This window comes from Chenopodium quinoa, unplaced genomic scaffold (genome assembly GCF_001683475.1).
Source record: "Chenopodium quinoa cultivar QQ74 unplaced genomic scaffold, ASM168347v1, whole genome shotgun sequence".
NCBI lineage: Eukaryota > Viridiplantae > Streptophyta > Magnoliopsida > Caryophyllales > Amaranthaceae > Chenopodium > Chenopodium quinoa.
This window is the reverse complement of record NW_018744066.1, coordinates 1,927,627-1,941,477: the sequence shown is the minus strand read 5'-3', so window position 1 is coordinate 1,941,477 and position 13,851 is coordinate 1,927,627. Positions and strand designations below refer to the sequence as shown.

The 13,851-nt window shown below is 30.0% G+C and overlaps 1 protein-coding gene across 1 annotated transcript; it reads left to right on the top strand.

Moving 5' to 3' along the window:
• Positions 1-11,615: 11,615 nt before the first annotated feature.
• On the top strand, positions 11,616-13,063 carry LOC110690965 (ethylene-responsive transcription factor TINY-like). Its single transcript, XM_021867888.1, has one exon. It carries the CDS (start codon positions 12,046-12,048, stop codon positions 12,919-12,921), a length of 876 nt encoding a protein of 291 aa, XP_021723580.1. The 5' UTR covers positions 11,616-12,045; the 3' UTR covers positions 12,922-13,063.
• The last annotated feature ends 788 nt before the right edge of the window (positions 13,064-13,851 follow it).

Sequence of the window (13,851 nt, the reverse complement as noted above, 5' to 3'; positions counted from 1 at the left end):
TACTACTCGTATGTAGTATTAACTTTTAATTGCCTACCACTTTCAATAAAGAGAGTTTTTATTATTAATCTATCTAAAGGAGAAAAACTTCAAGTAGTCGATTTAAATCTTCCATTATGTACGGATATGTTCTTGTAATTTTGTAAGGTCTCGAACCATTGCTATGTCTCATAGATCTACCCCTAAAATTACACGTAGTATTAACAAAATTTACGAGTGTTTTTTTATAATATTCTTCATGTACATTATTTGCTTGTGCATACTCTGCATAGTGTATATTAGGTGATTCTTTCCGTTGCCAAGTAACAATATGATCCCGATGTAATCTATACTTTGATCTATTTCTTTTAATTCTTCTAACTCTTACTAATTTTTATCTCTTCCTAAAATTTCAAATAGAAAAAAAAAAACATAAAGAAACAAAGAAAATCGCAAATATTAGTCTAGCTAACAAGTTTAGCCTTTTTAGTGACTTTAATTTCTTCAACCTTGATCAAGAAGAACATTGAAGTAATGATCACCCAATCATGTTAACGCATTTTAGGAAATAGAGTGTCCAAACTTCAAAGGTGTTTTTGGGAACAAAACAATTCAATTATTCGAGTTATCCTAATGGCTAAAAATGTGCTTCAAATGTACTCATTTGATAAATCACAAGCAACATATATAATTAAGATTTTGTCCTACCACATTTAAAAGGAATTTAGGTGTTGAAATCTTAAATTTGTACCATCATCATTAGCCAGTATTTTAACTTAGATTAAACATATATGGAAATTCCAATGCTTGTAAAAAGAGTTTATTACAGCAAAATCTAAATGCTAGCTATATCATACTCGTAGTATTTATAGTGAAGTAACGTAGTTAGCAATTTCCTATTTTTTAACTTTTGTTACTAGACCTAATTATTGATTGGGGTGGCCTGGATAGCTTAATAGTCGTATATAGTAAGGTAAAAATGTAAAATAATTGATCGATAAAAGATTGTCTTGTATTATGGGCGAATAACAAATTGAATTGGGTCAATAGCGGGTCATTAAATTAGTAGGCAGATTGATAATAGTTATTATAATATTATATGAGATCAAAGCTCTAGATTTTTCATCCAATTAACCAAAAAATGAGAATATTATATATATATATATATATATTCTCTATCGAGCAACCTCTAGCTAAACAACACGTTAGCAAACATAACAATCAAGCTATAGATATCGATTAAATCAAGACAGAAGGAGTAAAAACAACCCGTGCGACACGAGTAATATGTAGTACTTGATAAGATTCACCAAATATCATAGTAAGAACTTTTTTTTTTTGAAAACTCATAGTAAGAACTTGGCAAGTATTTTGTTGTTACAAAAAACACGTAAAGGAAAGAGAGAACAACTGTATTTGTACACTAGTACGGGTTGAGTACTTGATATTGGACATAAATAAAAATGATCAGTGGTAAAGAAGGTCGGTCCATAACAGCTTCAGTCCAGAAGAGTGTTAAATTCATCGGCCCACTTACCAGCCAAATATTACGCATACTACGTACACATCAACGTCATGGTCAAGTATACATGCATATCATTCATGCACTCATGAGTCATGCTCTCAGTTAGTGATCTTGATCATATACTACCTCCGTTTCTTTTTAGTTGACACGTATTTCTTTTTAGGAAGTTTTTATTTAGTTGACATGTTTCCTTTTGGTGTAACTTTTTTACCTTGTATTTACAAGCTACCCCACTTAGCTTCACTCTCTCTCCTCTCCTTAATATATGTGTCTAAATCAAACGCGTTAACTAAATAGAAACAGAGGAAGTACATAATACACCGATTAACTACATTTTCTTTTGAGCAGGGAGATCGATTATCTTACCTTATCTTCCTCTCTCTACTCTCAAGTGTTGATCTGCGTAGCTGAACTGACTTCACTTGTAAAATGTGTTTGGTTCAATAGGATCTTTCACCTTACAAACAAGAAAAATAAGTTTAGATAAGTGTGGGTTATATAAATTTTTAATAAGACTACTTAAATTCAATTTCAACTAAAATAAGCTTTAATAAGCACAAATAAATTCAAAAAATATAATATATGTCGAATGAATAGAAAACACCCTTATTCTTTACTCTTATCTACTTAACACAGTTTAAACTAAAAAGATAAGAGAAAAGAATGGGCCACCTCAAACTAATTTTAAGTAGCAACGAATCGAATAATACAATACTTTATCAAGTATGGAGTGTTTCTTTTCCGATAAAAAATAATTAAAAGTAAACATATGTAAAATGAACAAAAATTGTCTCATTGCATCCATTGGTGGTCATTAAACATGAAACTTTTTTTCCTTTATTGAAAGTAACTAGTCGATCACCGTGTACATTGCCCTGCCCTTAGTGATAAGCAAATTTCAATCATTGCTTCAAGTAGAGAAATTTATTGCACCTTTTTACCAATATATTGTAATGTTACTATGTTAGTTGTAACTGCTGCCTAAAAAAATGAGTAAGATGTATTGCATCTAAAAATATTGTGAGTCATTATAAATCTTTCTCATATAAGAACCCATTTTGTGAAATAAAATAACATGTATAATCATCTTTTAACTTATTATTAATGATGTTAAGGAAAAAAATTTTACAAGGTACACAAAAAAGATTTGATTATATGAGCGAGTAAAAACACTAACAAATACAAACTACAGTTTTTTGTTAAACCTAATACTAGTAGTAGATGTCAATGCATACCACAAGTATAGTTTGTTTGTGGATTTCGTCCAACAATCAGACGTACATCAACAACAAAAGCCACATTTTACTAGTTATTATTGCTTTGTTTCAGTTCGATTTGTATGTGCTAGAGTTTAGTGTATGTGTTGTATTTTACTTAGTGTTGTTCGTAATTTTTTTTTTAATTAATAGATCTCTTTGTCAAAAAAGAAAAAAGAAAAAATATAATACTAGTAGTAGATATATATAATTTATCACTATCATATCTAATAAACACAATATAAGCATCTATTCTGTTACTAGTGATTCTTATAGAGAGATCCAATGATCTCGCATTGAGTATGCTTCTTTAATTTTTACTACAGCAACAGGTCTAAAAGGGTAATGCAATACATAGTCATTAGGGTTATACATAGTCATTAGGGTTATGTATAAGCATTAAAAACACTCTTAAAATTGTATAAAATAAGAATTCATGACAAAAACACGCGTAGATCAGTGTAATTAGTCTGTTTTTGTCATGATTTTTTAAATTTATACGGAGTAGAATTTTTAAAAGTCTAGGGGGGGGATTTGTAAGAGGAACTTACTTCCGCCACGTTAAATTTACATAGAATAGCATTTTTGGGGGGTATGCTAATGGCAACACGGCTTAGGACACAGCTTTATAAAAAAAAAAAAAAAAAAAAAAAAAAAAAAAGCAAGCTAATTGTGGAGCATACAATATTGTGTTGTTGGTCCCTCCTTTTCCTCTCTAAAATGGTGGAAAATCTAAGACAAACTTTAGACAAGATTACGTTTTAATTTTTGTTTGTTTGTTTTCTTTATCTTTATGAATTATGAAGCTAGTTTTTTCATTTTTAAAGTTAATAATAATTAATTTCCAATTTCTCATGCATTGCATGGTGGATGTTATTTAACACGTTGTCATGTCGTCAAACTTATGTTAAAATAATTAGCTATTAAAACTAATGGAATTGAATGTATATATAATATATTACTCTCAAAATAGAAGCAAATAAAATCCCAAAAAAATTGGAAACAAAATAATCTTTGCTCAATCCAACATATTCCTTGAGTTTCGAGGGCAACCCTAGACACCCCGACTAGGTAGAAATTAATTTTGTTACTTGACAATAAAAACAAAGGCAAGTGTATGTATGTCTGTGATTAGGACTGGTGTTACAGTATTAATTTGGTAATTATTGGCTTAAAAAGAAGAAATAAAGATGTTGTAATTATTTCATAACTTTTGATACTCCATTTGTTCATAGGGAATCGATTAAAGAAGAACCTTGATACCCCATTAAAGAAAAGATAAAGATGTATGAGATACAATATATTTTCTCCATATTTTGTAAGGAAAATGTCATACAAAGCTCTAAGGGCTATGTATATACGAAGTATAACATTTAAGAGCATCCACAATGGTTGTATAGAAGGATCTGCTTGCAATTTCTAAATAATGTAGAGTTACATGCTAGCCATTGCGGAGTTAGGCCCTGTTCTCTTCACCTTAAAAAAATAATATTAAGAAAAAATAATTTCAGTTCAGTAAAAATAAGTTCAGTTCAGTAAAATTAATTTCAGTTCAGTAAAAATAAGTTCAGTTCAGTAAAATTTAGTTTTCTTAGAGAAGAACTATAATAGAAAATCAGTAAAAATAATTTCAATTCAGTAAAAATAATTTAAGTTCAGTAAAAATAATTTCAGTTCAGTAAAATTAAGTTCAGTTCAGTAAAAATAAGTTCAGTTCAGTAAAAATAATTTCAGTTCAGCAAAATTAAGGTGAATCAAACATGGCCTTATATAGCTAGGTTTTCAGTCCACCCAAATACCCAATACACATATATTGATTTGTATAATATTTTTTTATGCATTTATATGTTTGTTTGTTATTTTTTTTTATTGTTTATTTATTATAAAAGGATGTATCTTATCATTGTAGAGGTTGTAGCTTAAATCATGTAATTTGGGGATTAATGATGTGGCATCCCAAAACTACATATACATGTAGCTAGCCATTGTGGATGCTCTAAAAAGCTTAAAAAAGAGAGTATTAATGAAATATAAACATTACTTACACTGATTTAAGCGTATTGTTGTCATGCATTCTTAAACTAATACGGAGTACCAAATAAAGAAAGACATTTAATATTTTACGTAAAGAATTACATTTTTTTTAGCACCATTTTGTCACTTTACGAGTTTACGGCTTTTACGCTAATCAATGCAATTCTTTGGTCATCAATATCTTTAACTATATTTAATATTTGAAAAGTGATGTTGAGACGTATCTAACTAGATTTGACATGAATACATTTTCTCTTATAGATAAATCTCAAAAGATGGTAAAAAGAGGTGGTGTGAATATAGTGTAAAAATAAAGATGATGCAATTAAAAAATAAATAAATAAAATAAAATAAGTACTACGGATTACTTGAGTAAGGGTATAAAGGTCTCTCCACACAATATGTTGGCGTTTTGATCAATTTTATTGTTGATAATTAGCGATTTAGTTAAAAATTTATCATTCATATTTCAAAAGTAGAAATCAAGATTAATCTACCTAATAGTGATACTATGCTTTTAATTCATTCCTTTCACGAAAAAATTTGGATATAATGATCTGTGAATTAAATAGCGTAAATTAATACTCCGTATTATATTCACAAATTCTTATATAAGATGATTAATTGAATATTAGGGTCATGGTAATAAGCAAGAGGGGTTACATTGATGCATATGAGGTTACTTTAATGGGAAAATAGAATTATTCTTATAAGTAGAGTTGCTCCTTCATTAGTCAAAATAAAAGAAACGGGCTACTCAAATGAATTAATGAGGTTACTTGTATTTTAATCTTGATATTACTTGTGTAACATATATATAACCATATATAGGTTACTTTTATAGACAAATATGGTTACTCTTATGAATAAATTAAATGAGGATGCGTTAGAGGATCATCTTAACCAAAGCTTAAGTTTATGGTTGAAGTCCAGGCCAGAATTGGATACTCAATCACGTCCCTCGCTCGATGAGAGTCAATTGGGGTTGAAATGTGGATCATTATAGCTTAGCTTAGGTCTCCTTAAATCTAGCACGTTATATTTCACTTGAAAGGAGTAGATGATATTTAATTTCAACGTGTCACTTTTGTGTCACATTAGCTTTATACATACAATTATATATAAAACTATAATAAACCAATCAATGTGATCACACTCTGCGACTAACTACACACAAGATTTACTCTGTATTAAATTTTCATTTAAAAAAATAAAAAAAGAACTTCTGAATTATTACCTCATCAATTTTTTTTGAAGAATTCTAATACTCATCAAATTCACTTGTCACAACAACTATTTTCTCATTAAGAAGAAGATCATGGCACGTAACAACTCGTATCATCGACCGGAACCCTAATTTTTTATTATCCCCTTGTACAAAATATCTAATACTCCGTATTATTATTAACATTTATTTAAAAAAAAAAAACTATCATTTAATCGTTCAGAATGGATGAGGTAGATTATATTATCATGAAATAATGGTCTATTAATGAATTCCAGATATAACATACATTTCTGTTGCAGAGACCAATTAATTCAACCTAAATTAGTAGTATTAATGAGGTATGGTCTAATGCTCCACTTCTAGCGCATCCCATGATATGAACAAGCAGAGATATCTTAGTATAATTTTAAGATCGTATGAAATATAAATGCAAGCTTTATTACATGCATAAATTAAATGATGTCATGTAGATTGCTGAATCCTTTAGTACTTTGCATCATCTTTATTGAAATTTTTTAAAAAATGTATAGATAGTATTGATATTTGTTTTCTGTTCCTTTTTATGTCTCGATTAGGATATTCCATTTGAAAATAGAGAAAATTTAATTTTGAGTATTCTTTGATGTATTATTTTTCTATGAACTTTTTAATAATAGGTAATTGAAGATACTTAATATTTTATTCGTCTTTATATTAGAGTCCCATTTTTCTTTATTATGTGAGTAATAAATGTTAGATTGAGACTGTAATAAAAGGACGGAGGGAGTATTCAAAATATGAGTATTGAAAATTGTGTAAAAAATAAATAGAAAAAACAAACAAATATAAAAAGAAAGATGCTATATATAGTCATAAGGGCTATATATAAGAATTAAATTTACATTAGAAAATCGTATAAATTTAGGAAACCATAAAAAATTAAAAAAAAAAACACACTGATTTGCGTGTGTTTTTATCATGAATTCCTAATTTTATACAATTTTCAAGAGTATATTTAATAATTATATGTAGCCTTAAAACATTACCCTTATAAAAATTTCATAATGTACACCCGCCGCCCAACACGTGTTGTGTGTAATGTGTACTATATGCATCGTGATTTCTCCACACAATTCATGTTTATACATTTTCATGGTAACTTTACCTTAAATAATTAATGAACAATATACAAAGTATAAAATTTACTCATCTATTACCTAAGCAAATGTTATGGTGTAAAATTTACTATTAAAATTAATTTATCGTCAAAAAGTAAATTAAATTATGTGTGCATCTAGCACATACTTTACACATTTAAACTCAAATTAAAATAGAAATTATTGATGTTTGTTACGATTAGATCGTACGACGGTGGATAATTCTTTGTAGGGAGATGGTAATACGTCGCTTTGTAAAATATCAACCACAAAAAAAAAAAATTATGTATGTTAATAATGGTACTTAAAAGTCACTAGTAGTACTGATTTTTAATTGTACGATGTGATTTTGGACCTACCATACGTGCAAACTGCAAACATATTATAAATAAAAAATCTTGGTCATCTTCTCAATTGTGCCTTAATTAATTAATTTATTATACATATTTTAATGAGAAATCAAGAAAATCAACAACTACTACATCTTCAAAGATCTAGCTAGGCTCCACGATCAATTCTCATTAAGATTGAGCTGAGGGAAGAAATAAAGGTACAATATATTGTGAATTTGGATCTTAATAGATAATCCATTGGATCCGATCCTACAAAATAATGTAATTGATTTTGTTTTTTTTCATTCTATCGACTTTTGTGTTTTATTTCACAAGGTATTCAACGGTCCATAAGTAGATAGATATGAAGCAGATGAAGTAAATAAAATGAATTTGTTTATTTCATATACACATAAGAAATTTATATTAAACAACTTATTAAAACAAAATACTTTGCATGACTTATTGATATGCTTTCACGTAATTGACTTACATTAGAAAAAGAGATTAAACACGAAAAACATTGATTATGTACTTGTACTTTGTATTCAACACATGCTTAATTTCTTTTTTAATATTTAGATATTGTCTTCACTTGATTGTCCAACATTAAAAGTACCATTAGTGAAACCTAAATAGACAGTGCTAGCAGACTATGTACCACTTATTGTCAATTATAAAGTTTTTTCTTCTCTTTTAAATTTTCACTCATTCCAAACAAGGTGAATCAGATTTGAAGGTTCAGTTTGTACTTTTGCATTGTTTTCAAATATTCTGTATGTCATAAGACTATACACTAACTTGGGCATCTTAGTGAATTTCTACTAGTGTTTCCTTGCTTACATCACTATGATGTGCCCACTTAATACAAGTTCATGAACTCACACATCATGTGTCAACTTAATACTAAGGGCCTGTTTTCATTGACTGAACTTAGCTGAGCTGAGCTGAACCTGAACTGAGCTGAACTGAACTGAACTGAATATTTTATAAGAGAAGGAAATCAGGAGCTGAACTGAACTGAACTTAATTGAACTGAACTGAATTGAACTGAGCTGAGCTGAGCTGAACTGGACTGAGCTGAGCTGAACTGAATTGAACTGAGCTAAAATGAACTGAGCTGGAGTGAACCGAACTGAATTTCAACGTAAGAGAACATGCCCTAAGTTTATGAACTGATGTATGATCATGCATGGTGAGTTTAATCAGTTCACTAGAATTGCACTACTTATCTGAATTTATATTACTTGTCTAAACATATTAATCTCGAATTTGACTATATGATATATACTTGTTGGTCTTGAACTTAAAATTTCCAAACTTTCATCATTAATTAAGATTTAGGCCCTGTTTGATTCACCTTAATTTTGCTGAACTGAAATTATTTTTACTGAACTGAACTTATTTTTACTGAACTGAACTTAATTTTACTGAATTGAAATTATTTTTACTGAACTTAAATTATTTTTACTGAACTGAAATTATTTTTACTGATTTTCTATTATAATTCTTCTTTAATAAAACTGAATTTTACTGAACTGAAATTATTTTTACTGAACTGAAATTAATTTTACTGAACTGAACTTATTTTTACTGAACTGAAATTATTTTTACTTAATATTATTTTTTTTAAGGTGAATCAAACAGGGCCTTACACTTGGCTAATCTTATAGGTCTTGATCTTATATGGACTCATTGATCCTATTATATAAACTTACTTTCTCTAAAAGATGAAAAAAAAATAAAGCATAATATATTCTTATTTAGCAAATTAATCAAACAGTTCATGAAATTTAATATACAAGTATTGGACACCAAGGAAATAACTTAATGTACCACATCGAAATTTTATAATAAATTAATAAGTGAATTATAGCATGTGCCATTTCCAATTTTATCTACCCATAGTCAAGCCTTTACTTGTTATGCCCCTCTTAGCAATACTTACATAGTTCGTTACATTTGTACCTATAACCTAGATTTATATAAGGAAAGCAAGCTCGAGTAAAATCAACACTAAGCCAAGTTGGAATCTTCACATATAAATGAATTACATGTGTTCAAAACGTAGCAGAAAGTCATGAACCTATTTTAATTATATAAAAAAAATTTATATTTCATGCAACATTGTCTGATTTAAAATAACCCAAAACCGACCCAATTAAAGTTTTTTTTTTTTTTTTTTTCAAATGGAATGAAGAGGGGGGAATTCATTTGTTAAAAATCATACAACACTTATAACCATCCTTTACGACGAGATCTAGATTTTCAATACAACTAAAGTCTTAATAACACTACCGTTCAAAAAAAAAAGTCTTAATAACACTAAACAATTAAAATTTTAAAATTTATAATCCAATTAAAAAGTTTAATTCAATTCATTTAATTACCATTAAACGAGGCCCACAAAGCTGCAACCATAAACTTTTCTTGACAAATGATTGATATAAAATCAAAATTTAATTCATTTGTCGAATCAATTAAGCCCAATACTAAGCCCGACCCATCTAGACAAGATGGACCTATAACCATCACTACTAAAAAACAAAAACCAAAATTACCAAAACTTTTTTCAGTCAAAGGAAAAAAAAGGATGTAAAAAATAATATTTTTTTTTATTGACTGTAAAATTATAAGAACAAAAAAAAAAGAAAAAGAACGTGTGCCAGCTGTAAGCATGAAGCTTCTCTCACATTCTTGGGGTACTCATTTTCAGCTTCTTCTATTAGGGACCCCCCACATCTTAGTCCACACTTTTGTAGGGTACCCACCCCGGGCCACCGGGCCAACCCGTACAATTAAAATAGTTAATAAAAAATAATAAAAATTTAAATAAACTCACTGTTAATTACTGTATAAGGTCCCTTACTATTTACTCATGGTACATCTTAATTTGTGTGCTCCTTCATTAATGATAAATACTTTCCTTTTGTTGTTTTAGTTGATAAGTTTCGTCTTTTGTTCTGTGTCATGCACAAATTTAACTGTTTATATATGCTTTTTAATTATAAATGTGTAAAAATTATAAACACTTGCTATTGTATAAATAGTACGTTTTTTTATACTAATATAAAATAATACATGTTTTTTTAAAAAAATCTCACATATATATGTTTTTTTCATATATATATATAAATCACAAAAATATTACTCGTTCTTCATAGTCAAAATAAAAGTTTGTTTATAGTGTAAAACTCAAAACGTACTAACAAAAAAGAATAGAGAAAATATATACTAGAACACCAGATAAAAAAAGGCCAAATTTATAAGTTCTCATTATCAAATTTATTATTTAGCAATTAAATAAACATAGCTTTGGGGTGTATCATAAGGTGTTCCATTGAAAGTGCACATCTCTTTCCTTACAAACAACAGGCCGGCAGCACCTAATCTCTCCAACAATTTTAATTGTAATAAGGTGTGTTTTTCTTGTTTTTTATTTTCTTCTATTTGGACTGAATCTTACTATTCTCTGATTTTCCATATAAAGTAAGAGGTTGTACTTATTTCCAGCAAATAATAAAGGAAATATCTTCAACCATTACAAAATTAATTTTTTACTTTTTCAACTCAATCATATACAAGTATTCATATTAAGACATTTATCATAATATATAATAAAAAAAAAAGGTATTGAAGAATTGTCAAAACTGAAGTACATTTTTCTAAATGTATTATCTTAACACGGATTATGAAGTACGGAGTATTAAGACATCTATTTGTACAAATAACATTAACAGCTTGTCGAGTTCTTCTAAAAATGCATTGATCGAATCAGTAAAACACGTTAAACCAAATTATCTAAATTTTTATACCTAATCTATGATCAAATAAATATTGTAGTACATATTATTCTTGTAATCAAACCTCGATCTTTGATTCCTAGGTAATATCATGAGTCAAATTTTTAATTTCTTACAAACCTTAACTTTTACCTGCATCTGATACTACAGAAGGTCAACTACGGTGTATGAAAGAGGGGGCCGGGAGTATAAAGCATCAGAGAACGAGTATATTAATTACTACCTTCGGTTCGTATTATATGCAACTTTGAAATATTTTATACCTCACATATAATGCACTAAAAGTTGCATACAATACGAACCGGAAGTAATATATTATTATCAATAAAATAATATAAAGATCACACTATATGATCAGAACAATAAGATATACAGAGTACATAAATATAACACGGCAAAGAGATTCTACATTATACAATCACATAATATTTTTTTAATTAATGAAAATTTAGAGCTTGACTTTGTAGATTCAAAGCATGATTAAAAAACTAAAACGAAGAATAATTAAGGTTAATTAACACTAATCAAGTAACTAGATATTCCCCTTATTTCCCTCCAAGTCCTGTATCCCACACGCCCCGCCTCACCTCTATAGGCGTAAACCTCGTGTCTTTGTCCATACTCTTCACTCTTTTCCCTCCCTATATAAATCCCTTCTCCCCCCAAAAACCTCTACTAACTTTATTTTCTCTCCCTTCCTTCTTAATTGGCTTTTATTTATAATTTCAACTCTCAAATATTAATCTATTCAGATGGCACCAAAATATGATCAACATATGTACCCAGAGAACTCATCGGACGCCTCATCGACGTATAACGATGAGGCGATGGCAATAAATGTAGATGAGAATAATAATAGTAATAGTAAGAAGAGACAGAGGGATACGAAGCACCCCGTGTACCGGGGTGTTCGTAGGAGAGCTTGGGGAAAATGGGTTTCCGAGATCCGAGAACCTCGAAAGAAGTCTCGGATTTGGCTCGGGACTTTCTCATCCCCTGAGATGGCGGCTCGTGCACATGACGTGGCCGCCTTGAGTATCAAGGGTTCATCTGCTGTGCTCAACTTCCCTGATCTCGCTCCCTCTCTCCCCCGCCCTCTCTCCAACTCTCCTCGCGATGTCCAGCTTGCGGCTGCCAAGGCAGCCGCCCTCGAGTTCAACTTCACAGCAACAGAAGAAAACACCGTCGCCACAACAACTACAACGGAAGACAATGGCGCTACTGCCAGCACCAGCAGCAGCAGTAGCAGCACTGCTGCTGCTCCCGCTGGTGCCACCATCCAGGAGCATGCAACGAATAGCAGCAGTGCTGCTACTGCGGATGTGGCACCAGCCTCACCTTCAACATCCTCATCAACAACCGCATTGTCCTCAGACTCCACGATCGTGTCAGGGGACGAGGAACAACTACTAGGAGAAATAGTAGAGCTGCCAAGTTTGGAAGATGAGTTCGGGTTCGACTCGGCGGAGTTCGTGGACAGAACGTGGTTAATGTACGAGTTCTACGACTCGGATCCACTGCTTCAATGCTGGGTAAATAATGAAAATACAAGTGCTACTGAGGGGTATTTTGGGGAACAAGGTTTGAGCTATAATACCTCTTTTGACGCTTTGTTATGGCATCATTAAATGCAAAAGCATTTTTTTTTTTCTTATAATTTTTTTTTTTTCTAAAAAAAAAGTAAAAAAAAGAGAGACATGTTCTTCCCTCCTCCTTAAATTGCCTTTAAGTGATGGCAGATATATATATATATTTAGGGAATTAAATAGAGATACTTTTTTTTTTTTTTTTTAATTTTTCTTTTTATTTTATAAATTTTTCCCTTCCCACCATTTTTCCAGGGAAATTTTTTAGTGATTGTGATTATCGATGAGTTTTTTTAAACACGAAGTTTACCAAGTCTCAACTGCTCAATAGTCTAGTGTATGTATGTATGCAATTACTTATATTTCATAATGCAATTTGTGATGACACATTATTATTTCTAGTATATATCTTTTCTCATATCAACTTAAAAACTTACATTATGTTACTCAACGGCCGGCCTAATTTCGAGATATATATTTGACTATTCCAATATCAAAAGACTTTAGGTTCGGTAAGTTATAGATTCTAAAACAGGCAAATATATAAAAACAGAGCGAGTAATAGCTAGCACTGGCCTGACTAAGTAGGTTTGATATGGGTTGACACCATCATTTATTAATCATCTCCATTCTCCTACCATCCCTCTTTTGCTACACATTTTGACCAAAACTTGAAAGGTAAGGACAACATGTTGTTATTACAATGCACTATCAATTTACCAATAGTGTACATAAGGTGATGAAGAAAGTAGCTTACATATAAAGGTGATATAGTCTGTTATGATTTTAATAGATGCAGAGTACTTGTACCATATTATTGCATTTGTATTGAATAAATGAATGGCAAAAAGTATTTACTTCTCTTGCTTCATTAATAGTGGTAGAGTATTAAAATGAGGATCATTTTACCGTATTTTCCATATCTTTTACTCGTGTACATTTGTTTGAATTTAACCATGTGAAATTACATTA